The following is a 25283-nucleotide window of genomic DNA, read 5'->3' on the forward strand; positions in this document are numbered from 1 at the left end:
AACCAAAACCAAGGCCTATTTTTGGCTGGGTTATGCATTATGGACAGCACAAAATATTCCCCGCAAATTAAAGAAACAAAAAACAAAAAAACCTTACAGATCCACAGGTCTGGGATCAGGGAATCCCAGGGAAAACAAAGTTTGTCACTCCTGTAAAAATCACCTTAAAGGAGGCTAATAACTTCCCTTGCAGGCATCAATACCCTCCCTTTCCAGTAAACTCTCCAAGTTTCTCTGCTCTTTTGCTTCTCATGAAATCATGTCCCCTTTAACCACACCCATCCTAGTGGTTTTCCTTGTTATTCACATTGACACAGCTCCAGCTTACAAACATCCACTCTCAGACACCATAAATGCCATTGCTAAAGTTAATAACTCATCTGACTGTCGGATCTGCCCCCGCAGCTGTACCTCCCCAAAGGACCTACGTCTTTTGGGACTCCCTGCCTCCTTGAAGGACATGGTGGCGCTAACAGCAAAATATTCTGGGTTCTCATTTACCACCCAGTGCGGTAAGGAAGGACTGGGACAGGAACCAACTGGAGGCCAAACTCTCTGGAACAGATACCCTCCTCCAAATCAGAGGGAAGGGTATTTCATCTTTTAGGTAAAGCTAGCCTCTGTTATTTACTGCTGTTAGCATTCAGGGACAAGAATTAGGATGGCTCAATGAAACACAGTACAATCACACTCTACCTTTTAGTAATCACAGTTGGGTGACAGTCACCAACCAGACTGCCAATATCCAACATGTGGGGAACCTCACTACCTGGTGGGAGAACCTAGTGACTGGAATAAATAAAACTAAAACTCACAATAAAAGCATAATATTCAATAATAGTTAACAATACACAAGAGAAGGCCAGCATAGGGACTGGACAATATTCCAGACTAATGTTTAATATAAGTAATAACTGTATTCAGATATACTCCAACTTCTCCCTGTTACAGCTGCTGTATCGAAACCTGAGGTGTCGAGGGAAAAAAACTCATGGCTTCAGAAAACTCCCACTTCAAATGACGATGTGGCAGGGATTTCAACCCATCTCACCTGAAGATGAGGACTGCCACCAGCCACTGGATCTACTCCCCCCTCTCCATCTCCACCACTGTAAACAACCCCGAGATCCCTATCTCTGACAGACAGCAAGGAGCTCTGGACCCACAGGTAGGGACAATGCCCGTGCTCACTCGAAGCAGTTACAGAAGATGGACCATCAACCCTTTGCCCCTTAAAAGATTTTAAGGGTTCAGACTCCTTGAAGTGGGAATGTTAGAGCAGGCAGATAGCTAGATGGGAACAGAGAAACGGGGACATGGGCCAAATGGCAGGAAACCATACATCGTGTAAACAACGGTGGGGGGCAGGGGGGCTCCTCCGGCAGACAAAGAAAAGCAGGAACCTCTGGACTGACAGGAAACCACACATTTTGGTGTGATAAGTGTCCTGGAGGCAAAGAAAGGTGTGGAAAGGCGGGAATCTCTGGCATCCGAACGTAACCTTTTGCTCATTATGCTCTCATTACAAAAAAACTTTACAGATAAGAAGTTCCCATCAAGCACCGAGGCCATGACACTTCCGATCAAGACTAAATAAGGACAAGGGGTGGTGGTGGTGGTGGTGGTGGGAGATTGGGATTGACATATATACACTAATACGTATAAAATAGATAACTAATAAGAAACTGCTGTATAAAAAAATGAACTAAAATTAAAAAAGAAAAGACTAAATAAGGACAAAAATTCCTCCTCCCCTCAGCAAGGTGGAGCTAGCATGAAAATCAGGGAATATGACCCCAAACCCCTCCCTCCCTTCCCCCTCCCCCCTCCCCCTCCCTCCCTTACCCCCTCGCCAATGAATATCCCACCCCTTCATTTCTACACCCCACATAACGGGCTTGCCAAGAAACCAGCGCAGCTACTCAGCTCTGAGAGCCTACCATCCCTTAAATAAATCCTCGCTTTGCTTTCTTGACCTGTCTCCTCTCTGAATTCTTTCTGCAATGAGAGGAGAGCCTACTCTCCCGCAACACGGGCTCCAGCTGTAACAGCCCAAAATACCTGCAGACATCGCCAAATGTCCCCTGCGGGGCAAAACTACCCCCTGTTGAGAAGCTGAGAAGCAGTAAGGGAGAGGGTACCTGGAAAGCCCTCACAGAAAGAAGCCGTGAAAATAAAATAACAGTTGAGCCAGACCTTGTTTGTTTGATGCTTTAAATTCCAATTTCTTTCTTTCTCTTCTGTAGAGAGAAGTCTGTGCCTTTATTGGCCAGCCCGCTACTTGAGGGGAACGAAGCGGGAGGAGTGCGTGGCCCCCGTGCCCGGCAGGGCGTGCTACAGGCTTGTAGGTGATGAGAACTTGCCTAGGTAGTGGCCAGTCATCTCAGGGTTGGTTTTCACCTGGCTGAAGGTCTTGCCGTTGTAGACGCCCTCCAGGCTGCCCACCATTTTGGGCAGGATGATCACGCCGCGCTGCACGTCTCCACCACCTCAGGCTCCTCCGTGGGAGGCACCGCCTTCTTGGCCTCGTGCAGGCGCTTCAGCAGCCACTCGAGGGCTGCTTCCTCCGCAGGACGTAGTGCGGCTGCCGCCGCTGACCCGGGCTGTACAGCTGCGTCAGCTGCGCGCAGACCGTGTCCAGTAGCTGGTCGAGGTCCACGCGGCCGCAGGTGAGCTTGCGGAAGGCACACTTCTTCTGCTCTACCTCCGTCACCTTGTTGGCACTTCCTAAATTCCAGTATCATCACTTACTTTACACGACTTATAAGGAAACCGTATTTCCCAAGCCAAAATTCGGGACATATGACTTAACAGAGGCTTAAAACAAAACAAAACACGTCTATGAACGTATTTATTCGCCAGCACTCTACAGTTTAAGTCACACTCGTATAGGATTATTTCCCCTCCTCTCTTACCCCTTTTATCCTTTACAGGCATTTCCCTTAACAAATCTCTTGCATGTCTAATCCTGTCTCGGCTCCTGCTTCTAGGAGGAGTTGACCTGTTTCAATGACTCAAAAAAAAAAAAAAAAAAAAGGTATTGGTGAAGGAAGAAACATATGGCCATCGAGGGTGCTGCTCAGATGGCTCCAGCAGAACCTGCCGCCAAGAGCAGGAGCTGACTGACAACCTTGGCTGCCACCTGGGGTTACAGGGGCCAGTCTTTCGCTGGCTGCCTCTGGGCAGTGACTGAGCTCGGCAGGGGCACCAGCACGGAACTATTCCCGTCAGAGAGGTGACCCCTCTAAGGGGAAAGTTTAGCCTGGGGATTCCCCAGAGGCCTGGCCACGATTTTCTCAGAACTGTGCTGTGGTCTGAGGTTCTTCCTACCCAGTCCTTCTTCCCCCGTCTCTTTACACAGGGTCAGCCCTGTACTGCAGAGGGCTCTCTTCAGACTGCGGCTCTTGAGCCCTCACAGGTGTTTCCCCCAATCGATCTCTTGCACTTCAAATCCCATTTTCCTGTCTGCTTCTCAGAGGATCTGACATGTAATGGATTCCCCTAAATTCCACTAAAAAAAAAAATTATATAGAGCAATGTAGTATGTAGCCAAACTGTACCCGAGGTAATCGAACAGTTATATTACTTAAAATCAGGGATGTACCAGAAAATTGGGATGTACAATCATCCTGTCTATGCTTCCTAGAAGAGTGGATTATATTTCTTTTTTTAATTAATTTTTTAATTGGAATATAGTTGATTTACAATGTTGTGTTAGTTTCTGCTGTACAGCAAAGTGAGTCAGTTATACATACACATGTATCCACTCGTTCTAAGTGAGGATTTCTGTACTAAGAACGGCCACTTCTTATTGCCTTCCCCACCCCTCTACCTGGAACTTCCTCCAATAATTCATGGGACACCTGCACACCAATGTTACCCTAATTCCTTCCCCTGCCCCCTCAACATGGCTTTGGAATATCATTCTATCCAGGTAGAGGAATAGAACCCTGGATCCATTCAGGTGACAAAGATATGAATCCTCTAAGCTAAGATACTATTTCACCCCCCACCCCCAAGGAAATCCCTCTCCTCCTTCTCGTCCATCCCTCCTCCTCTTCCTCTTCAGATGTGAGGGCCTCTATCCCACCATGAAGATATGAGACTAGGATATAAAGAAGGTTGGAACTTGAGGATCAAGGCTTGGCCTTTGTAATGACAAAGAGAAAAACAGTCCCTACCACCAGGCACTCAGCTAGGCTGCAACATTCTGCTGTCGAACAGAGCCAGTCTCACAGATCACCAACCTCAGACAAGGCTGACAAACACCATTCTGTAGTCATGTCTGAGCACAGACAAATATGAAGCCACTGTGCAAACCACAGAAATCACCCAGCCCCAGCTGACACAAATGACAGCTGTCCCTTCACCAACCACGGCTTTAGCTCTGCTGCCTTTGTCTCACCTTCTATATAAAAACTGAAATTCCTGAGCATAGAATCGATCCTGCTTCCTGATAACATCCAATCCAGAGCAAACCCCTGCTTCCTTAAAACTTCCCCCACATCACAACACAAGCGCAAGTTCTATTACAAGTCCCTTGTGCTAAGAGGCCCCATGACTCCTCATCTATGCATGTACACAGCCTCCTTCACTGCAACAAATCAGTAAATCCAACTTTGTTCCTAGTGGTCTTCGGCTACAGGGCATAGACAGGTGGTCCACAGGTGCTGGATCCAGCCAATGAAAGAAAAAGAGAAGAAATGAAAGGCAAGACAATGATGAGAAAAAAGGTCTCAGTACAAAGAGTCGAGGTGTAGATGAATCTCCTGACTAGGGTTCCAATTCTAACTCGCTCTGTGCCCTTGAACAAATCATACACAAGTGGAAATACATTGAACCTTCACAGGGCTGCAAAGTTAAGTCTCATGTCTGAGCAGTCATCAGTTTAGAAACGCACAGGTCACCTGTGAGAATGGCTATCATCAAAAAGAATACAAATAACAAATGTCAGCGAGGATGTGGAGAAAAGGGAACACTCGTGCACTGCTGGCAAATTGGTGTAGCCACTGTGGAAAACAGTACGGAGGTTTCGCAAAAAACGAAAAATAGAACTATTTTATGACCCTGCAATTCCACTCCTGGGTATATATCAAGGAAAAATGAAAACACTAATTTGAAAAGATACATGCACCCCAATGTTCACAGCAGTATTATTTACAGTTGCCAAGATATGGAAGCAACCTAAGTGTCCATCAACAGATGAATGGATAAAGAAGATGTGGTATATAAATACAATGGAATACTACTCAGCTATCAAAAAAGAAATTTTGCCATTTACAGCAACATGGATGGACCTAGAAGGTATTATGCTAAATGAAATAAGTCAGAGAAAGACAAATACTAGACAAATACAAATACAAAGACAAATGATATCACTTATATGTGAAATCTAAAAAAATACAACAAACGAATATAACAAAAAAGAAGCAGGGAATTCCCTTGTGGTCCCATCGTTAGGACTCTGTGCTCTTACTGCTGAGGGCCCAGATTCAATCCCTGGTTGGGGCACTAAAATCCCACAAGCCACATGGTGCAGACAAAAAAAAAAAAAAAAAGAGCAAGCAGACTCACAGATATAGAGTACAAACCAGTGGTTACCAGTGGGGAGAGGGAAGGGGGGAGGGGAATATAGGGGTAGGAGAGAAAGAGGTACCAACTATTAGGTGTAAAATAAGCTACAAGGATATATTGTACAACACGGGGAATATAGCCAATATTTTATGATAATTATAAATGGAGTATAACCTTAAAAAATTGTGAATCACTATATTGTATGCCTATAACATATAATTTTGTATATCAACTATACTTCAATAAAAAATAAATTAAAACAAAGAAAGAAAGAAACGCACATGTCTTTCAGGAGCAAAAACAGACCAGTAATGATCGTCGCCTTCCAGAGACTTAAAAGGCCAAAGTTAACGGCTCAACTTTTAACTTGTGGGCTGAAGTAGAGGGCACCAGTTAGGAAAATTCATGCTTCTAGGAGGGACCAGACTAAAGGAACTGTGATCTCAAAGAGAAGAAATCGAAAGGTGGGCAGAAGGTTTTCTATGCATCCTACCTGAGCCAAGTCAGCTTGAGCTGCGGGGAGGCTGCCTGTGTGGAATGGTGCCGCCAGCCAGACGGCCTTTAAGCCACCTGTTCTACCACACGGCTGCCACTTTTAGCTGTGTGCTTTACCTGGGGGAGGATATAGTCCCCAGGTGGGGAAATGCAAGCTCCAAAGGCAAAGGGGGGCCTTAAGCGAGATGGAGCAACCTTTCTTGCCCTCAGTGGTGAAAATGTTAACCAGAAACGCCCTTGGCACAGTCTCACGGATGACCTGCCTATGCCCTCGACTGGGGATCCTGCAGTTTCCTTACTCACACGCTGGTGGCCCTAAACCTGGCTTTCACGGCCTTCTGTGCTCTGATGAGGGTCCAAGCTTCGTCACCCGTACCCAGAAGCTATGGGGAAGGTTCCTTGCAGGCTGGTGAGGCAGAGCTCTTGGCCTCCTCCGTGATGTTCCACCCTGAACAGAGTGCGGTTCCTGGTTCTCAGCTGGCTCACTGGGCCTCAGGATACCAGCAGGCGGCCTGGACGGAGGCAGTCCAGACTCGCCACCAGGACGCTAACTGGGCCAACCGCCCTCCTGATCCCACCCACCACCCCTCGCAACACCTCGCCTCGTCCTCGCCCTCCCCTCCCCCTACCTCGCTCAGGGCCTCCTTCTCTGGACCTCGGGCTCCCTCAACTCTCCTCTGGGCCTCAAGGGTCTTTCTCACCCTCTGGGCCCCTCAGGCCTAGGTATTTTTTGCCCTAATTGTCCTCACCTGGTCCGCTTTAAACATAGTTTAAAATCATGTCTTAGAAGCGGGAAGGGAGGACGGGAGGCCAGGGCAGTTGGTTTACAAGTGTGCCTCAAGATGGGCCTCATCCTTTCCTGGGAGATGGGTTGGAAGGAAGGTGGGGGATGAGTCTGGCCTCAGGCCCTTGCCTCACAGCTCCAGGATGAGCGCTTGCTCTTAAACTAGAAAGATCTGGAAGGATTAGGAGCTGAGGTAACCCAGGATCCTTGGGTGGGGATTTTTGTTGTTGCTGTCATTTTGGGGGCAGGCCTTGAACACCTTAGGGAGGAAGGGGCCCCCTGAGCATAAACAGTCCTTTATTTAATGGTCCCCTGTGACAAGAGCCCTTTCACAGGAATTTGCTGGAAGAATTTGACCAACTGAGGAGACAAAGCTCATTGATTTCCTTCCTATGTTCTCATGTCATCCGTTATTTAGCATCTTAGGGCGGCTGTTCAGAGAGGAGGACAGTGTTTGTTCGGCAGAACCTCATCCCTAGCACAGCCATGATCTTCAAAACCCTCTCTCTAATTTTCTGGGTCCTCAAAGAACTTGGGAAAGGGGACCTGGAAAATGGCAATTCAGAAACTTGAGATGAGACCAAAGCATCATAGAAGGGCCCACCCTTCTCTATCCCAAACTCTGGGTATGGTGAGTTGGATCCAGGAAGCCCCAAGGTGCCACCCTCCCCAACTGAGCCTGTTTGGTTCCTTTTATTCCTCAGTAGCCTGAATATGGTTTTCATCTCTCCTTCAGGCAAGAAAATATTAGGTTGCTGTTCCTAAAGAAACAATAGTCCTCTGTGCAGAGGTTTGGAATCAAGGGTAAATCTTGAGATGACCTATGTCTTACAGGTGCAGAGTCTATTACCTTCTAGCTGCTCCAGCCCTAAGTGTTCCTGAGGGCCACAATAGAGTGCACGGTTTTCTTTTCCAGTATCCAAAATGAAGGTTATGGGTTAAAGAATATTGCTGAGAAATCATCACAATATGTTTTAATTAGTTTACAGATTAATGTAGCTTGTTTGCTAAATACTTGCAACCTGGTCTGTTGCCTTGGGAGCAGGGCTAGAAACAAAAGGTCAGAATTGGGAAAATTGAATAAAAATTGGCAAAGAACTCATCACATTTTATGACTGCCTCTCCAGCCAAGCCCCACATTCATTCCTCTTTCAGTTTAGAAGTGTCTTAACAACTCAAGAAAGGATCTAATGGAATCGAGGTAACCAGCACCTCGTTTGGTGCCATGCTTTTTGAATGAATGAGCAAACGTTGCCATGGAAGTTTTGTAATCTCCTCCCTTCCCCCACCCCATGTCCCAACCCTCCCTCATAGCACTTTACCTGGCAGCTTCTCCACCAGCACTCAGCCTTAGCACACTGTCTTGCGCATAGTAGGTATTTAATGAGTACATTGAAATAACTGGATACACAGCAGAATGAATACCACACAGTTGAGTGCTACCCACACTGAAATTCTTCATGAAGATCAAAGCAGAGTTGATGCCATGTTCAATTATTGCTCAACTCTTGGCAAGGATCTGAAGACAAATAGAAACATCTTGATCTATTTGTGCAAGAAGTCTGCTTGCAGCATCTGTAGCAAGTGCAAATTCTCATCTTAAAAACTGATGTCCCTGGCCTGGAGAAAATAGATTAATTTTTTTTTAACACCAAAGACAAAGTCTTTATTATCTCAAAAGGAGCTTGTTACCCATGTTATTTAAGGAAAACATAATTGAAAATACTTCATCCTGGATATAGTGGACTGATTTGACACTAGACCTTTTTTAAAAGGTATAAGGGGTTTTTATCTTCATTATTGGAAGTACCTATGTTACCACTATTTCTCAAAGAGACTGTTATTTGCAGAAATATCACCGGGTTGCTTTTCAAGAGGAAGTGAGGAAGATTTAAATCCTGATTGGAAAGGATCACCTCTGAAGAACACATTTCCCAATTATTCTTCCATCAGCTGGCTCACTGGGCCTCAAGATACCAGCAGGGGCCTCCTGGGTGGTGCCTGCAACCAGTGATGGGGTTGGATGGGGGTGGCCTTGGGAGGAGGTTGGAGGGCAGGTTCACCCCCAGCCCCCCAGGTGGAGGGTGGGGAAAGTGCTCAGCCTGCAGATAGCTCTGGTGACACTGCAGTTGGCAGGCTGCTAAGCAATTAGTGTCTCTTGAAAAGAAAGGGACCGACAACGGACTTGGCCCCTGCTGGTATCCTGAGACCCAGTGAGCCAGCCCAGGGTCCAAAGTACACACTGAATCCAAGTCTGAGGCATAATGGCTCTTTCACTCCCACAGGGCTATGGACTTGGATTTTGGCTAAAAATATTTTTTTCCTTTCGAAAGACTAAGTATCACAAAATGATTTTCTCTCCCTGAACTCCAAGGAGCCACCCAACCCCCTCCCAACCCTAGTTCCTGGGCTTAAGATCTGAGTGGATTCTAGTCCCTCCGGCCTGGATCCTGGAGAGGGCAGATCTGAACATCCTGGGCAATGAAGGGGCTGAAGTCACTTCACCAGCTGATGCCGGGACTCCTCTTTCCAGATGGGCGAGGGGAGAGTTCCACACCTCCTCTCCCAGGACTGGTTGTCAACCCCCGGAGGACTTCTTGGCCTGGGAGTATCAGCATTGAGGAATGGAGTCCCCGAGGTGCTGTGGAAGAGCCTTCTAGGGTGTTTGAGCAGCTACCACACCTTCCAGTCTTTTCCAGCCTTTAGCCTCTCTGGGAGTAACCTGGTATCTCTGACCAGAGGGGCATGAAATATGGCCAAACTGGTCTCACCACCGGGGGGTGGGGAGGGGAGAAGGGAGGCTTAAAATCTCTGAAAAACTGCACACACAGGAGGCTGAGAAGAGTAAAACCACCAAAGAATCTTGAGTTTTGACAAGTTTTTTTTAAAGTTTTTGTTTTCATTTTCTTTTATTTTAAAATAAGGTACATTTGCATGGTTCAAATTCACAAGCTACAAAAGGGTATATGGGGAGGAAAAGTTTCCCAGTCACAGTTTCCTTCCATGAAGGCAAACACTGTCCACAGTTTCTGTTTAACAAGCTTTTTTTCAAACTTCTGTTTGAAACTTTTCAAATGCTTAGAGGCTATTTAGTGGCACTGACTTAGCTCTACATTGGAGAAGAAGTGATGAGTTTCTGACCATCTTTAAAGGAGTGGTACTGTTTGCCCAGCCTCTTGTCAGTGAGGAAAGGTGTCCTTTGCGGGTCAGGGTGGAGCAGGGAGAAAAGACTGAACCGTTGCTATTGTTACTTCAGGCGATAGGGAATGCCGCACCCCTCACATGTGTTTGTTGGGGTCCGTCTCTGATCTGGGTGCCTGGTCAGGCAGGCCCAAAGACCCAGGGCTGCCTCAGACACAGGCAGCCAAATATCTTAACATACTGCAATAATGTTAGAAAATGAAACCCCGCAGTTCCCGGTTCCTTGGCTGTGGAGCCCACACGGCTCATGCTGTAATGCTTCTCCCAGGAACATCTCTTTCCAGGGCTGCACAAATGCTGTAGGATCATATGCCAGCTTGCTGGAGCTCACAGCTAAATGAATTTGGAGAGAACGAGGTGTACAGCATCTTTGAATTTGACACAATTAGCTAGAGAACTGTCAGCTCACAGGAAAAGACAACCAGCTTGCTGGAGATGAGACCAAGCCAGATGAGCAGACTATGGGCGATATTCTTTTCTCTTCAATGCAGATGTAATGAAGAGTTTAATGTAACTAAATCCAGGCATTGTCATATACATCATCTCTCCCCACCCTGGCCATCACCTTTGTTAAATAGGTATTAGGATTCACACTTTACAGTTGAGGAAATTTTGGTTCAGAGAAGTTAGGTTGCCTGTTAGGGTACACAGGTGGTGCTTCACAGCTGCCTCTTAGTAATTCTGAGGTCTCTTCAGTCTGGGGATAAATGTTACTACTCATGCTGCACTTATGTAAATGATTAGGCCCAATTTAATGAGACTATATATTTCAAACAAAATATTCTTTGATTATCTTTGATAGAAATGGGGATAATTATAGAGAGAAATTCTATGTGTCAATAGAAAAAATACAGTGTATTCTTGTGGGTTGTCAAATTCTAGCCATGCTCACTGTCTCTGAGCTTTTTGACCTCTTGCTAAACTGGCTCCTAACATTTGTGCATTTTAGTAATTAACATTTCCATTTTTCCTTTCCCCCTCTCAACTTGGTGTCACTGAGAACTAAAACCTGGCTGTCCAGATCCTTATTAGGACTGTCTAAAAAAAAGGAGAAGGAGCAGCAGAAGGAGGAGAAACCCTGCAAAGTGCAGCTGGACACCTCCATGCTCTGCACTGAGGAATATCTGTGACTGTGACGCTGATGTAGATGCTAGCACCAGACATTCAAATTGCAAACTAGGAAATTCGTTGGCTTGGCACTGCTATTCTCCTCCACCACCTAAAAATGTTTTGAGATGTGGCATATATATACAATGGAATATTACTCAGACATAAAAAGAAACAAAATTGAGTTATTTGTAGTGAGATAGATGGACCTAGAGTCTGTAATACAGAGTGAAGTAAGTCAGAAAAACAAATACCGTATGCTAACACATATATATGGAATCTAAAAAAAAAAAGAATGGTTCTGAAGAACCTAGGGGCAGGACAGGAATAAAGACACAGACATAGAGAATGGACTTGAGGACACGGGGAGGGGGAAGGGTAAGCTGGGATGAAGTGAGAGAGTGGCATGGACATATATACACTACCAAATGTAAAATAGATAGCTAGTGGGAAGCAGCCACATAGCACAGGGAAATCAGCTCGGTGCTTTGTGACCACCTAGAGGGGTGGGATAGGGAGGGTGGGAGGGAGACACAAGAGAGAGGGGATATGGAGATATATGTATACGTATAGCTGATTCACTTTGTTACACAGCAGAAACTAACACAACACTGTAAAGCAATTATACTCCAAAAAAGATGTTAAAAAAAAGAAAAAAAGTTATGGAACGAGGCAGGAGAGTGGGGGAGGGGGGAGTTGGATGAAGGTGATCAAAAGGTGCAAACTTCCAGTTATAAGATAAATAAGTACTAGGGATGTAATGTACAGCATGACTAATATACTTAACATTGCTGTATGTTATAAACAAAAGTTAAGAGAGTAAATCCTGAGTTCTCATCACAAGAAAAAATTTTTTTAAAATTTTGTATATATATGAAATGATGGATGTTCACTAAACTTATTGTGGTAACCATTTCATGATGTATGTCAGTCAAATCATTATGCTGTATACCTTAAACTAATACAGTGTTGTATGTTAATTATTATCTCAATAAAACTGGAAGATAAATAAATAAATAAATAAATAAATAAATGCTTTGAGCCCAACATCTAGAAATCTTCTAACTACCTTCTGGACTCAAAAACTGAGGTTACAGTTTGTTCTAACCATTAGCCCTTTCCCCCCTTCATTTTCTATAGAAGTGTCCCTCATTAAGTGCCTGATTGCTCACACTATATAGAGGCTTAACTTAAGTGGGCACCCTGCTCCCACCTGCAGTACCATTTCCTGAAATGAAACACAACTGTTTCACCAGGGTGACTTACTCCCACGTCTAAGAGACTGATTCAGTAAGATATGGGGCAATATACTTAGATTTGCTCTTTTCCCCTTGTTCCATCTATGGTGCTTCCACCTTTGTAGATCTCTTATTTCAATACTTCGAACCCAAATCTCTCTGCACAGCTGCCAATTCAACTTTTAATATATGAAACTTATTGATGTTTCAAATGGGAGAATGAGGGATTCAGAGTATCCCACCCCAAAACATGCAAGCCTGGTGTAAGGATCATTTTGAGCTGAAGGCAATTAAGAAGAAACAGACACAAGAAAAATTCTCTGTCCTCTCCCTCTCTACCGGGAAGGACAGTTTGATTCTTTAATCAACAGAGACAACTCTAGACTCTTAGCCCAGAGATGACAGCAGAGAAATCTATACAACACACCTTGCGAAAACCCGTATTTTCCATTAACTCCCCCCGTTTATTTACCTTTTCACAATTTGCCACTCACTCCTAGAAGCTCAAAGTACTTTTCCTTTGTCTTGTCACTTCTCTACAAATTTAATGCTCTTACGATGCAATATATGCATCCCCTTAAACCTGAGGCTCTGAGACTGACGCACCCATAGGCTAGAATGGATGTGACACTGTGCCAGCTTCCAGGCCCAGGCCTTGAGGGACTAGCAGCTCCGACATCTTGATGCTGGGAACACTCGCCCTGGGAAGCAAGCCTCTGTGTTGTGAAGAAGCCCAGAAAGCCCTGTGGAGTGAGTGGTCCACATGATGAGGAATCAATGCTCCTGGCTAGCAGCCAGCAATAACTTGCCGGCTGTGTGATGCACCATTTTGAAAGTGGATTCTAGTTGAGCTGCTCCAGAAAGGCCACACGGAGCAGAGATAAGCCATCCCTGCTGATCCCTGCTCAACGTGGGTTTGTGGCAAAATATGTGATTGTTCTTAAGTCACTAAGGTCTGCTGTGGTTTGTTACACAGCCGTGCCCGGTCTCCTCCGTGTACTTGGGTCTCCCCTCCAAGTGCATGGCAGGTGGTGGGGACCCGCTTGGAGCTTCCCTCTCCCACTGCCTTTCTGGTGGCTGGTGACCTGCACTGGGTGTAGAGCAGTCAGTGGCAAGGGTGGCCTCTGTGGGGGTCAGGTATTGGGAGGGTCACAGAGAGGGGGCTCAGGTTGCCTCAACAAGAACAGAACAAACTCTGGCCTCTCAGTCACTCATTGGCAACCCGGAATCCAGCTTGCTGGACCATAAACACATAGAGAAGATGGAATCTGCTGAGCCCATGTTGAAGCTGGGAAATGAGGGCCTCAGCTGAACCAGGGGACAGGTCGCCAAAGCATTTAAACAACCTGATGCCTTTTTTTCTGTATATTTGTTTATTTAAAAAAGTGTAGGAAATGAATAAAATGCTGCCTCAAAAGTATATACAACAAATAAATTATTTTGAGTTAAGCATTGCAGATCCACACAGATCAGTCCCAACCCTGACCCAGGTTATGTTCCATGGACTTATGCTTTTCCCCCTTGACTCTTCCTTGAGACATCGCCCTCCCGTGCAAAATGACTGCAGCATTAACCAGTCCTGTCTGAGTCGGGCTTTGTCACAGGTACAGAGGATGGGCGTGAGGGCAGCCCGGCATCAGCAGACCCAGCGTGGAGGATACTGTGCTGGCACAAGCTAGGCTTCAACAAATGTGTTTGGTTTTCAGTGACCCTGAAATATTTTACAGAAGTGGGGCCTGGGCTTTAAAGAAAAGATCCAGGGGTATGTCGGGCTGGCCCCTTCAAGGAGGCATGTCTTTGGAAAACATTAAATCCACCTGAGGTCTCAGGAAGACAGCAACTTGGCCTGGAGTTTTGAGCTCTCAGTTAAAAGAAAATGGCCACGTGGTGCCCTTGTGAGTAAAGGTGGCGTGTGATGACAGCCATGCTTTAAGGGTGGGATTCAGAGCACTGACTGAGTGACTGTCAGAAGCAGCCAGGGGGTCAGAGAAGGCAGAGAATGGAGGGCCAGGGCCCCAACGATGATTTTAAATATTGATACAATTTCAGCAGAGGGAAGGAAGGCACAGCCCTCCTCTGGCCCTTCCTGGAGGGTGTTTGCCAGCATCTCAGGTCGACGCTGAGGGTCCCTGGGCAGAGCCAGCCTTTCAGAAGTAAAGGTGTCACTGTCAGCACCGAAGGCATAATTTAAAAAACCCCAACATACTCTTCCTCCTGGAAAGAGTTAAAAAAACCCCTGGAACACACCATTTAGGAGATTGCAAAACTCCTTTTCATGGAGGCAAAGTAGCAGGTGGACAAGTCTGGGCAGTGTTATTTCCAAGGTGAAGTCACTGAACACGACGACCTGCATCTACTTTTCTTTTTTTTTAAAAAGTTAATTCATTTTATTTTTTAAAAATTTATTTATTTTTGGCTGCATTGGGTCTTTGTTGCTGCGCGCGGGCTTTCTCTAGTTACGACGAGCGGGGGCTACTCTTTGTTATGGTGAGCGGGCGTCTCATTGCAGTGGCTTCTCTTGTTGCGGAGCACGGGCTCTAGGGCGCATAGGCTTCAGTAGTTGTGGCATGCGGGTTCAGTAGTTGTGGCTCGTGGGCTCTAGAGTGCAGGCTCAGTAGTTGTGGCGCTTGGGCTTAGTTGCTCTGTGGCATGTGGGATCCTCCTGGACCAGGGTTTGAACCCATGTACCCTGCTGCATTGGCAGGCGGATTCTTTAACCACTGCGCCACCAGGGAAGCCCTACATCTACTTTTTAAAGGAGGTTTTGCCACAGAAGTATCGACCTGGGACTGTACTGACAAGCCATAACACAATCCTTCTCCTCCCGGATGAGAACAGGGGCCACAAAGGCAAATGCCCACAGGAGCTGGGCTGGTAATTAGTATAAATGAAGGATGTGGGCTGTGTGTAAAAGAAACTTTCCTGAAGCACCCATCAGCCTTAAGAATTGTCTTCTTATTTCATATGAGATATGAGTCTTGAACTTTCCATTTCATTATGAGAAGCAACTCTGCAGGGTGTTGACCAATAGCAGCAGACCCTCAGCCTCAGTGTGTGACGTGACAGGGTTGGTGGGCCCTGTGGTGAACTGGTGAACCAGATGCCGCATCTAAAGATGAGCTGCGTTTCAACTCCAGCTGGTTGTTGCTCGGTGAGAATGTGAGCCGCAGCATGGCCAGGCCTTCTGATCCGGAATTTTATGTAAACATTTTATAATTTTAAATGCTGGTGACTAACTCTTTAAAAAGATGCACAGGCTAAACAAAACACACCTGTAGGCTGGATCATTCTCCAGTCTCTCCTGCAGGGGCAGGAAAGGTGTGGTGGGCAGAATAATGGTCCATGTCCTAATCCCCAGCACCTGTGGATATGTTACCTTACAGGGCAGAAGGGACTTTTCAGTGTAATTAAAGATCTTGAGATGGGGAGATAATTCTGGACTATCCGGCCGGGCCTTATAAGTGAAAGGTCCTTGTCAGTAAAAGAGGGAAGCAAGAATGTCACATTGCCACCATCTGAGGCAAGGAATGTGAGCAGTCTCTACAAACTGGGAAAGGCAAGGAGATGGATTCTCCCCTAGAGACTCCAGAAGGAGCACAGCTCTGCCGACACATGGATTTTGGCTCAGTGAAACCCATTTTGTGCTTCTGATCTCCAGAGCCCTAAGATAGGAAATTTGCGTTCTTTTAAGCCACGATGCTTGTAGTGATTTGTTGCAGTAGCATTAGGAAACTAATACAGGCGGCCACCCTTTGGTGTATCCTTCAATGTTTTTAGAGGATGAAAATACTCTCTAAATTTCTATTTAGATGCTAAAGTATTGCTGTAGCTGGGAGAGCCACACATGGCAATTCCATGAAATTTCTCTTACTTCTAGGTCAAAGGACAATGAGACTCAAGATGGATTTCTATGGTAGGATAACCACACACAGAGCAAGAGAACCAGCAAGTCTCTTATCAAAGCAGATGTGCGTCAGTACCCTCAAACACGTACACCCTTTTCTGGCTGGACAGACTGCAAATTATTCCCACCTCCCAGGGGACAAACACATCTAGTGGTGAGCAGAAGTCAAAACCCAGCCAACTAACCAGTTAGCGTGAGCTGTCACTACGTCAGGTGAAAAGAGCTGCATGGCTATACAATTGACTTCTTAAATACACAGGACCACCAAATAAATATAATAAAGCATACTGACATTTCCACCCAGGGGACCCCAGTGAGAGCACGGGTCTCCGTGGGCTCCTAGGGGTTGGCACTGTCAACCTGAAGAAGTCTAAATCCAAATCCAAATCCAAATCCAGGGCTCACTGCACCCCTGTCCTGCGTGATTCAGCCTCTCCCCTCTCATTATGGACTGGTTACAACCCAACCTGAGTTTAGAAGGACTTTCACTGTGATGACTGTATCCAGATCACAATTCATCATTTTCAATGTCTCAGCACTGGAATGAGTCCACTTGGAAATCAGAAGTTGGTGGCATCCAGAAAAACCTCCTGCTATCCTTCCACAGAATTCCTCTTCTTCAGGATTTCTGGGTGGGAACCCTAAAGGGCATCTCAGTGCCCTGCTTTATGTCAAGTCTTAGGGGTGGGTCCAAATTATTCCCCAGGCTCCATGGTCTCGTAGGTTTCTAGCAAGGGAGGGTCTGTGTTCCCATTGCTTATATTCCTGTTGCTGGGGTAGGAGAAGGTGTACGTTTCGCTCTCAGACTCAGAAAGGAAGCCAGAGGATGGCTCATCTTCGGTCAACTTTGCATTTGGAGCCCTGGAGCATATGCGGGGTGGGGAGGGAGGGCAGTCCCCTGTGGGGCCCTGGAAGGGCCGGTAGGTGTCCACCTTTGGCTGGAGGAAGGACCCTTTGGAATCCTGCAGCAGATGCCCATACACCATGGTGTCATCGATTTCGGCATACACGTGGGATTCGTTGTCCTTCCGTCTTTTCTGAAACGTTTTTGGCTGCATCGGCATCTGGGTATTGACGTTACCATTGTAGATACCTACAGCTGGGCCCTTGTTGATCTTCTTTTTCCTACTGAGGAAGGGAACAAGACAGAAGTCAGGAAGAAAACGATCTTAGAGGCTCACCAACTGTACATCCCTACTGGAATGAAGATCATTCAGGGTTCTGACTGGGTCTCCCCCAAGTCCCTCAAATAGCTTAGCGTTTGAAACTGAAACTGCTGTCCTCAGCGAACAGTTAGAAAGGGACCAGCTTCTGTCTCCAGTTTTTAAGGTGGAAACAGGAGCAGAGAGTGGTTTAGAGAGGGCACTGTTAACACCCTCTGTGCCTGAGTTTGCTTTGATACCTGAGTGGTATCCAAAGGTAGAGACATCTGACAACCTCTCTTTCCTAGCAGAGACAGGTGGTGTCCCAAACCAACCACATCAAGCACGGGTGTACCTAGGTCAACCTTCTATAACTCTCTGAGTTCTTTCCTGTAGCTAATGCTTCATCTCAGTTTTGCATGGGCACAAACTATGACCATCTAGTTTCTAAATGATAGCATACGACACTCAGATACAACCTCAGGAAGGTTGTATCTTAGTTTTTAGCTGGAGTTGGGGACAGTAGGACTCAGCATCAGCAGAGGGATCCAGTCCCTTCAGCAGTAACCTCCAAAAGAGGAAAGAGCTACAAAGAAGACAAAAGTCAGGCCGGGGTGCCCGGGTTCCTCCCTAACACCATTTAATGCTTGGTTTGTAATGTTCTTTGGTATTGGACATGGATGGGCATTTGCACTCCCTGCCTCGGAAAACAAAGCCTCGCCCTCCATCTCCACCAGTGAAAAGCAGGGGATGCTGACTTTTTAGCTGACCAGAGATTCAAATGGAGGACAGTAGCTCAATTAGCATAATGGACCACATAATGCATGGCTGGCGGTTCACTCATTGTGAACCTGTACTTTTCTCAGATAAAAATAAATCTAGTACATGTAGCTTGTAACACTGGGTTCCCTGGCCAGGATGACAGGCTGCAAGGCCTCCAGCCTGAAGCCTTGTAGCAATGCTCCGCCCATGTGCTCCTACAGCACCTTGCTTGTCCCCACCAAGCTCTTCTCACACTGTCCTGACACCGCCTCCTTATTTGCCTGCTTCTTTAGTCCCTCTGCCCCCATAGACGGCAGGAGAAAAGACTGTGTCTTGTGTATCCCCAGCACCTCTCCTAGTTCCTAGGGCCCAGGAGACCCTCAGGAAATACATGCTTCATGACCAAGTTCAACGGCACTGTCTGCCCTCCTTCTCATGGCAGGAACCCATCCTCCCTCCCAACCCAACTTGGGGACAGACAGGCCTTATGCAAACCTGCCAGCCAGTGGCCTCCCCCACAGCAAGGCAGGGGCTGGTAATTCCCAGGCCGGGACTGGGGCACTTTAGGGATGGAGGCAAGTGCTGGCCCCTCCCCTCGTCCAATTCCCTCCTGATGAGGAACCTGGGGCCCAGTGTTAATGCCATGCTTTCCCATCTGGGTGGAACATACTGTGCACCCCAGACAGGAAAGTTTCCTGAGAGGAGTGATATAATGATGTTTCTTTGAAAGAAGTCCTTTTCCCTCATGCCAGATGTGTGCAATCACATTTCACAGAGAAGACGCCTCCCCCGAACCTGCCAACCCACCCTCATCAGTAGAGACATTTCTGATCAGCAATTTCAATTGTTTGCTCATGGCCCCAGTTAATAAAAAAAATTTTTTTTTAGTTTTTTGCTAAGGGAAATAGATTCCCCCCGCCCCCATGGCTTTAATTAGAAATAGGAGCAGAACTGATGAAATCTGGCAGCAGCATGTACTCTGTCTAAAAAGGTCAACACTTTCCTCTCATAAAACAGAAGCTGTTATCCTGAGGGGGTGGAAGGTGAGACTGAGTCAGTTAACTGGGTCTTCCTTCCTCTTGCCCACAGGGCTGGCTTTTTGATGCTTGTCTGGAGGCCAATAAACAAGCATAAAACAGACAGTTTGTTTAAGAAACTGGAGGAGAACAAGCTGGGCAGCGTGAGTGTGTTTTCCTCAAGGTGACGGGGGGAGCGGGTTCACAGGCCTGGTCTGGCAGGGTCTACGGGAGCGTTTTCCTGCCAAGATCACCCCTGTGAGGACCACAGTCTAATGAGCAGACAGTAAATGATTCACAGGGGACTTATGCTGAGGCAGCTGCGTAAAACTGCAGGCTAAAATGTCACCGCATGTGTACTTTTTTTCCTACTAGGTAGGGGATTTTTTCCCCCTCCAAGCATAATTCACATCCAGCAATATTATTTATTTTCCACTTCTCTTTTTTTTGGCCACGCCAGGTGGCTTGCAGGATCTTAGTTCCCCAAACAGGGATCCAACCCGCACCCTCGGCAGTGAAAGGTTGGAGTCCTAATTGCTGGACTGCCAGGGAATTCACCCCCTGCAATATTTATTTTTTTGGCCGCACTGCATAGCACGTGGGACCTTAGTTCCCCGACCAAGGATTGAACCGGCGCCCCCTGCACTGGAAGCACGGAGTCTTAACCACTGGACCGCTAGGGAAGTACCCGCCCTGGCAATATTATTTAACATTGATCTTTGCGGGGGAAAATGGAAAGCAAGGAAAAAAGTCAATAATTAATGACAGCTCTGGTCTGTGTGATGTAAGGAGGTGTCAGCTCAGGTGAAGACAGTTCGAGAAATTCCACCTACTTCTTTTTCACAAAGCAAATGATGAGTCCGAGGGCAAACAGCAGTAAGGCGCCACCTCCCACCACCGCGAGGATGATGACAGTCAGGTCTGTGAACAGAGACACAAGGGAGGAGAATGGGGAGACACTTGGTGTCAGGCTGGTGATGAACTCCAGTAGACAGTCTTCAAAGATGGCTACCATCCATTCCTTCCCTCCTCGTACGCACATGCTGCTCCTCCCTTTAAGGGGAATCTGTTTCCTTTCCTCCTGAATATGGGCTGTGCTGGTGTGGACCTAACCTTTTAGAAACCTGGCAGCTTCCTGCGCTTCCTGAGGAAAAGCCAGCCACCATGTAAGAAGTCTGACTATGCTGAGACCATGCTGTGAGGAAGCCCAAGTAGCCATGTGGAGACTCCATGAGGAAGACAAACCAAGGCTCCCAGCCTTGAAAGTGAGCAAAGGTGAACCATCTCAGCCCCCCTCTAGCTATTCAAGGCATCTGGCTGAGGCCCCTCATATCTTAGAGCAGAGATGAGCCACCTGCTGTGCTCCATCCAAATTCCTGACCCATGGAATTGTGAGCCAAAAAAAAAGGTTATTGTCTAAGCCACTAAATCTTGGAATAGTTTGTTATGCAGTGAAAGATAACTAAAACAAACTGGGGGACCTACCAGATCTATTCCAAAGGCTACTCCTGGCCTATCCCAGCTGTGCTCCCCTGATCGCCACAGCCCGTGTTGGAGGAGAGAAGAGCAGGGGGTGTAGAAGAAAGCAAGGAGTCAAAAGTCAGAGGTGAAGGAGTTAAGGAGAGGGTTGTTTCATGTGTGCTGTCCTTCTCCTACAGTTGTTCAAAGGAAAAAGAAAATATATCAGAGAGAGAGCCCTGCACCAAACCAGGATTTAGAATTTCTGGCTTGTTCAATAAGAAAACAAAAGGTGAGACTGTGAGAAAATAGGACTAGAAATAAATGACAGAAAATGAATGTAAGAGAGGAAGAAAACTCAGGAGCTAATCTGAGAGTGTGGGCGAGCTTTTCACTTGTGGCTTCTGGTCCCCGTCGGTTCTCTTGCTGCTAACCACCTGTGTGGCCTTGGGTGGACACACAGTCTATCTGACCACCCAGAAGGGAAGGGGCTGGGGAAAAAAACTCCGTGGTTCCAACACTCTGTGGTGCTCTGTGACTATCTTGGAATCAAGGGCTAACATGGCCCCACCACAGACTGCCTGAAACTCTTCAGTGGATACTACCACTTTGGGCATAAAGGCAAAATCCTCATCATGGCTCTGAGGCCCACGACTGAGGGCATTCAAGGATTCTAATGTTTCACTGGACTAAATAAAAAAAGCCAGCGTCATGTATCTGTGTCACACTTTCCAGGTCCTCACAGTTTAATCACCAACATTGAATCCCCAGTGATAATTTTATGGGGTAGTTACAATCATCTATTCTCTGCAGAGGAAGATCAGAGGAGTAAAGAGACTTCCCCTATGTCAGAAAGAGGTTAATAGTAGATTGACTACCAAAATGCCCTAATTCTTCCCCTGCCCTGACCCATGTCCTTTATTTACTGTGTGATCCTGCAGCTCCTCCCATCAAGAAATGGAGTCTACCTGTCCACCCCTTGAATCTGGGCTGACCAAACCAATGCTGTCAAAGGGACAGGGTATGAGTTCCTAACCTAAGCGTCAGGACACCTTGCATGCTTCCCCCAGCCTCTCTTGGATCTCTCTGCCTCTGCCATGAGAACAGGCCCCAGTTTGGAGGATAAGAGACCATGCTGAGGAGAGCCAAGGAATCTCAGTTATCACGGCTGATCTTGGCTGGGCTCCAGACATGTGAGAGTGCCCGGCCAAGACTGACAAAGTCCTCTAAGCAACCTGCAGCTGCCCACAGGTGCTTGAGTGAATGAACCCTGACAAGCCCAGCTCAGAACTGCCCAGCCAACATGTGAGCAATAACAAATGGCTGTTTTTAAGCCACTGAGTTCTGGGGTGGTTTGTTATACAGTATTATTGACACAACAGCTGACTGATACATGGACAGCCAGGACTCAAATCCATGCTTTCTGACTTGCCTTCCAGTCTTGCTCCTGATCCCTCAGCTACCAACTGCTATCCACCACCACCCCCGAAAGACCTTACCCATGGTCCTTGGGGTAAGCGAGACCCAGAAAAGCAGGTCCAGCTGCTTCTTGCTCATGGGGCTGCAGTTGGAGATGTTGACCCAGAAGCTGTGATAGCGGAAGCTTGGCTTGGGCAGCACCTCCTCCTCCAGGCTGAAGATCTCCTCGGTGTGGGCCCGCTGCTCCTGGATGATCATGAACGCACGCCCTGTCTGGCAGACCACGCCCGTCCGCTCTTTGAGGAAGGTCAGGCAGGCCACCTGGTCTTGGGGCACACTGATGTTCCAGGACACGGAGGTGAGGGATGGTAGGCCCTTGTCCCAGTTAGGGGTCCTCAGGTAGACCTTGCTTTTCGTGTCCAGGGTCACTGTGAAAACACCTTCCTCTGCAGGAAAAGGAAGAGAATCCACTCAGATGTTGTTTCACTCAATCAGGATGGAGAGAATAGGAGGGTGGAGGAGATGATGCTATACTGTCCAGACTACAGAGCTTCCTGCCATGATGGAGAGGCTCTGGATCTGCACTGGCTAAGAGAGTAGCCACAGCCGCATGTGTCTGTTGAAGACTTGAAACGTGCTTGGTGTGACTGAAGACCTGAATTTTTAATTTTGTTTACTATTAATTTAAATTTAAATTGCCACGTGTGGCCAGTGGCTACCATATTGGTCAGCAAAGGAATAGAGTCTCAGATTAGGTTCTCGGGCCTTTTGAAAAAACCAACCAAACAACCAACCAAACAAACAAACACAAAACAGGCCAGTTTGCCAAACTGGTGGTTGTCTCAGCTTCCTTTCAGAAATGCCCTCAATGGAGCTAATGTCTATCCAACGCCCTGCTCCATGGTGGGACTGGTGTATACTGATTTCTATTTTGCAGATTTAGAAAACTTCAGGTTCTGGGAAGAATTCTTTCTGGTTGCAAAGTTGAAAGGGTCTCTGACATGTCAACTAATCCACTCCTTATCTTCAGGTGAGATAAAACCCCAACACTCCACATTGAGGATGGTGTGTCTTATTTTCAAAGATTCCCCAGAAGGAGTTTCTCTGGTAACCTTGGAGATACCAGGCAACGTGGAATGACCTTAATCTTACGGCCAGATTCATTTCCCTCCCACTCATGCCTCTGAGAACAAAATTACAGGGTAAACCTTAAGGTCTTGGTCAGTTTTAAAAATGAACTTAGCAACTTGTAGTGGTGACTGTGAATTTTAAAATCAACAATGTAGAGTTCACCGTTGTGACCAATTTAAACCTCACTTGCTGCCTGAGAAGATCATACACTAGCCTCCCAGGAGGGGTCTGCTCCCTCATGCAGGAGAACGCTCTAGAGATTCATCTCTCTCCCAGTATTCCTTCCTCTGTGCCCTCCAAACCGCGTTCTGAATTGTCAAAGCAGAATCATAAAAATATCTGCATAAGGATTTGTATGTTACCACTTCAAGAATCCAGGACTTGGGAATATTTGGTTAGTTCTCATTTATGCCCTGCCTGCTTCCAAAAAAGCCTTGAACCTGATTATTTGTTCTGCTGCCTACCAACCATCACCTCCCACTGTCAAGACAGTCTTATTTCTAACTCCTGGAATTTTCCACACTAGGTTAATGGTAAAGTCAGGATTAGGACTCATCATCTTGTATAAGGAACAGCCCACTCAGCTATCCCTTCTCTTCAAATTGACAATTGAGACGATCAGAAAACCAAAATAAGATAAGTGTCCCCATAAGAAAGGCTAAGAGGGCATCGAGATGGGGAGAGAGTGAAAGACCACCTTACCTTTGAAGTGGGGGACAAAGGACACGGTCAGGCTCTGCCTGGAGGCCTCTTGCTGGAAGCTGGGGGCAAAGGCACGGAGGGTCACCGAGACGTTCTGCTTCACCTGAATCTGCTCGATGGAGCCTCCAGAGCAGAAAGAGCCGAAGTAAAGGTCCTGGCCGGGAACGGCACTGGCCACGAGATAGCTGAAGCTGGTGTTGCAAACCCTCTCGTGAGTGTGCTGCTGCAGCTTCTGGGCAGGCACCAGTGCCAGGCTGATGCTGTCTTTGGGCACCAGCAGCTTCCAGGAGAAGTCGTGCAGCTGCACAGGCAGCTGCAGGATGTACCACGGCACCTGGAGCGAGTAGGCCTTCCTGTGGCAGTACCGGTGGTCCAGGCAGCCTACGAAAGAGGGGTTCGTGGTACCCAGGCTGGGAGGAAACCGGAAGTGCATCCTCTCCAGCTCTCAAGTCAGCCCGAGGCTTTCTCGCTTTTCCCTTTGGTCTCTCCTCTCCTGCTCTGTCCTGCGCTCCTGCCTCCTTGACGCCCCTTTCCTAGCTTCCCTCCTGCTCTTGCATTCTTACTCTCCACTAAACTGGCAGAACAACTTCTGGGGAGTATTCAGGGTTGAAATTTTCTCTTCTTGTTTGCTCAAGTTCTCAACTAAGACAACCTGTGTCTTAGATGCTAAGTGCCACGTGGGCAGGGTACAGGTTTTTCCCTTCACCCAGCCCTGCTGCCCAGTGTCCCTGCCTGTGGGGAGGCAGTTCGCGTAGTGGTTAGAGCTGGGAGCAGAGTTGGGGAGATCTCAGCTGGCGTTTCAGCTCTGCCGCTTCCTAATGGGGTGGCCTCGGGCTGGCTGCTTTGCCTCTCGTGGCTTTAGCTACTGCCTCAGTGGAGACCCTAAGAGCATCCACATCAGAGATGATGGTGGCCCAGCAAGGAGGTGACTATTGGTTTTGCTGCCCTCCACTGATTAAACATTTCTATGTGACTAGCACATGTCGGGCATGGCTAGTAGCTAAAGGGATAAAAAATGGAAGAAGCCAAAGTTTTTGAGCTCAAGACTTGGTCTCATGCAACAGAAGACAAGTGAGCAGTGAGCGTGGAAGCAGGGGGCATGCGCATGGGGGAGGTTGGGGAAGGCTACGAGGATTTCACAGGAGGGAGACTGGAGGCTGGACAGAGGAGACGTGAGCATGGACACGGGGGATGCCACTTGCTTCTGAAAGATGCATGTTCCCACGGAGGCTGCTGGTCTCAAAGTGGGTGTGTCTCCACCTTGCTCTGTGCTTCTTGGTTGCCCTTGCTCACCCTCACTGCCGGGGGCATTTCTGATCATACTATTTACAAACCACCCAGTGGACCCCA

General features: G+C 47.2%; 1 protein-coding gene and 1 pseudogene across 1 annotated transcript in view; both read right to left on the reverse strand.

Annotated features, from left to right (window-relative positions):
* Positions 1 to 2277: 2277 nt before the first annotated feature.
* LOC113614995 (40S ribosomal protein S15 pseudogene) lies at positions 2278 to 2937 on the reverse strand (annotated as a pseudogene).
* Positions 2938 to 15270: 12333 nt separating this feature from the next.
* The window catches only part of CDCP1 (CUB domain containing protein 1), a 54217-nt gene continuing 44204 nt past the window's right edge, over positions 15271 to 25283 (reverse strand). Inside the window, exons 6-9 of the mRNA XM_027097033.1 lie at positions 23934 to 24314; positions 22181 to 22546; positions 20057 to 20144; positions 15271 to 17431 (exon numbers count right to left, since the gene is read on the reverse strand). Coding sequence (XP_026952834.1) covers positions 16999 to 17431; positions 20057 to 20144; positions 22181 to 22546; positions 23934 to 24314 — 1268 coding nt within the window. The 3' untranslated portion in view covers positions 15271 to 16998. The remainder of the gene's footprint in view (positions 17432 to 20056; positions 20145 to 22180; positions 22547 to 23933; positions 24315 to 25283) is intronic.

This window comes from Aethalodelphis obliquidens, unplaced genomic scaffold, assembly GCF_003676395.1.
Source record: "Aethalodelphis obliquidens isolate GAN/ISIS:26980383/991018 unplaced genomic scaffold, ASM367639v1 scaffold111, whole genome shotgun sequence".
Taxonomy (NCBI): Eukaryota; Metazoa; Chordata; class Mammalia; order Artiodactyla; family Delphinidae; genus Aethalodelphis; species Aethalodelphis obliquidens.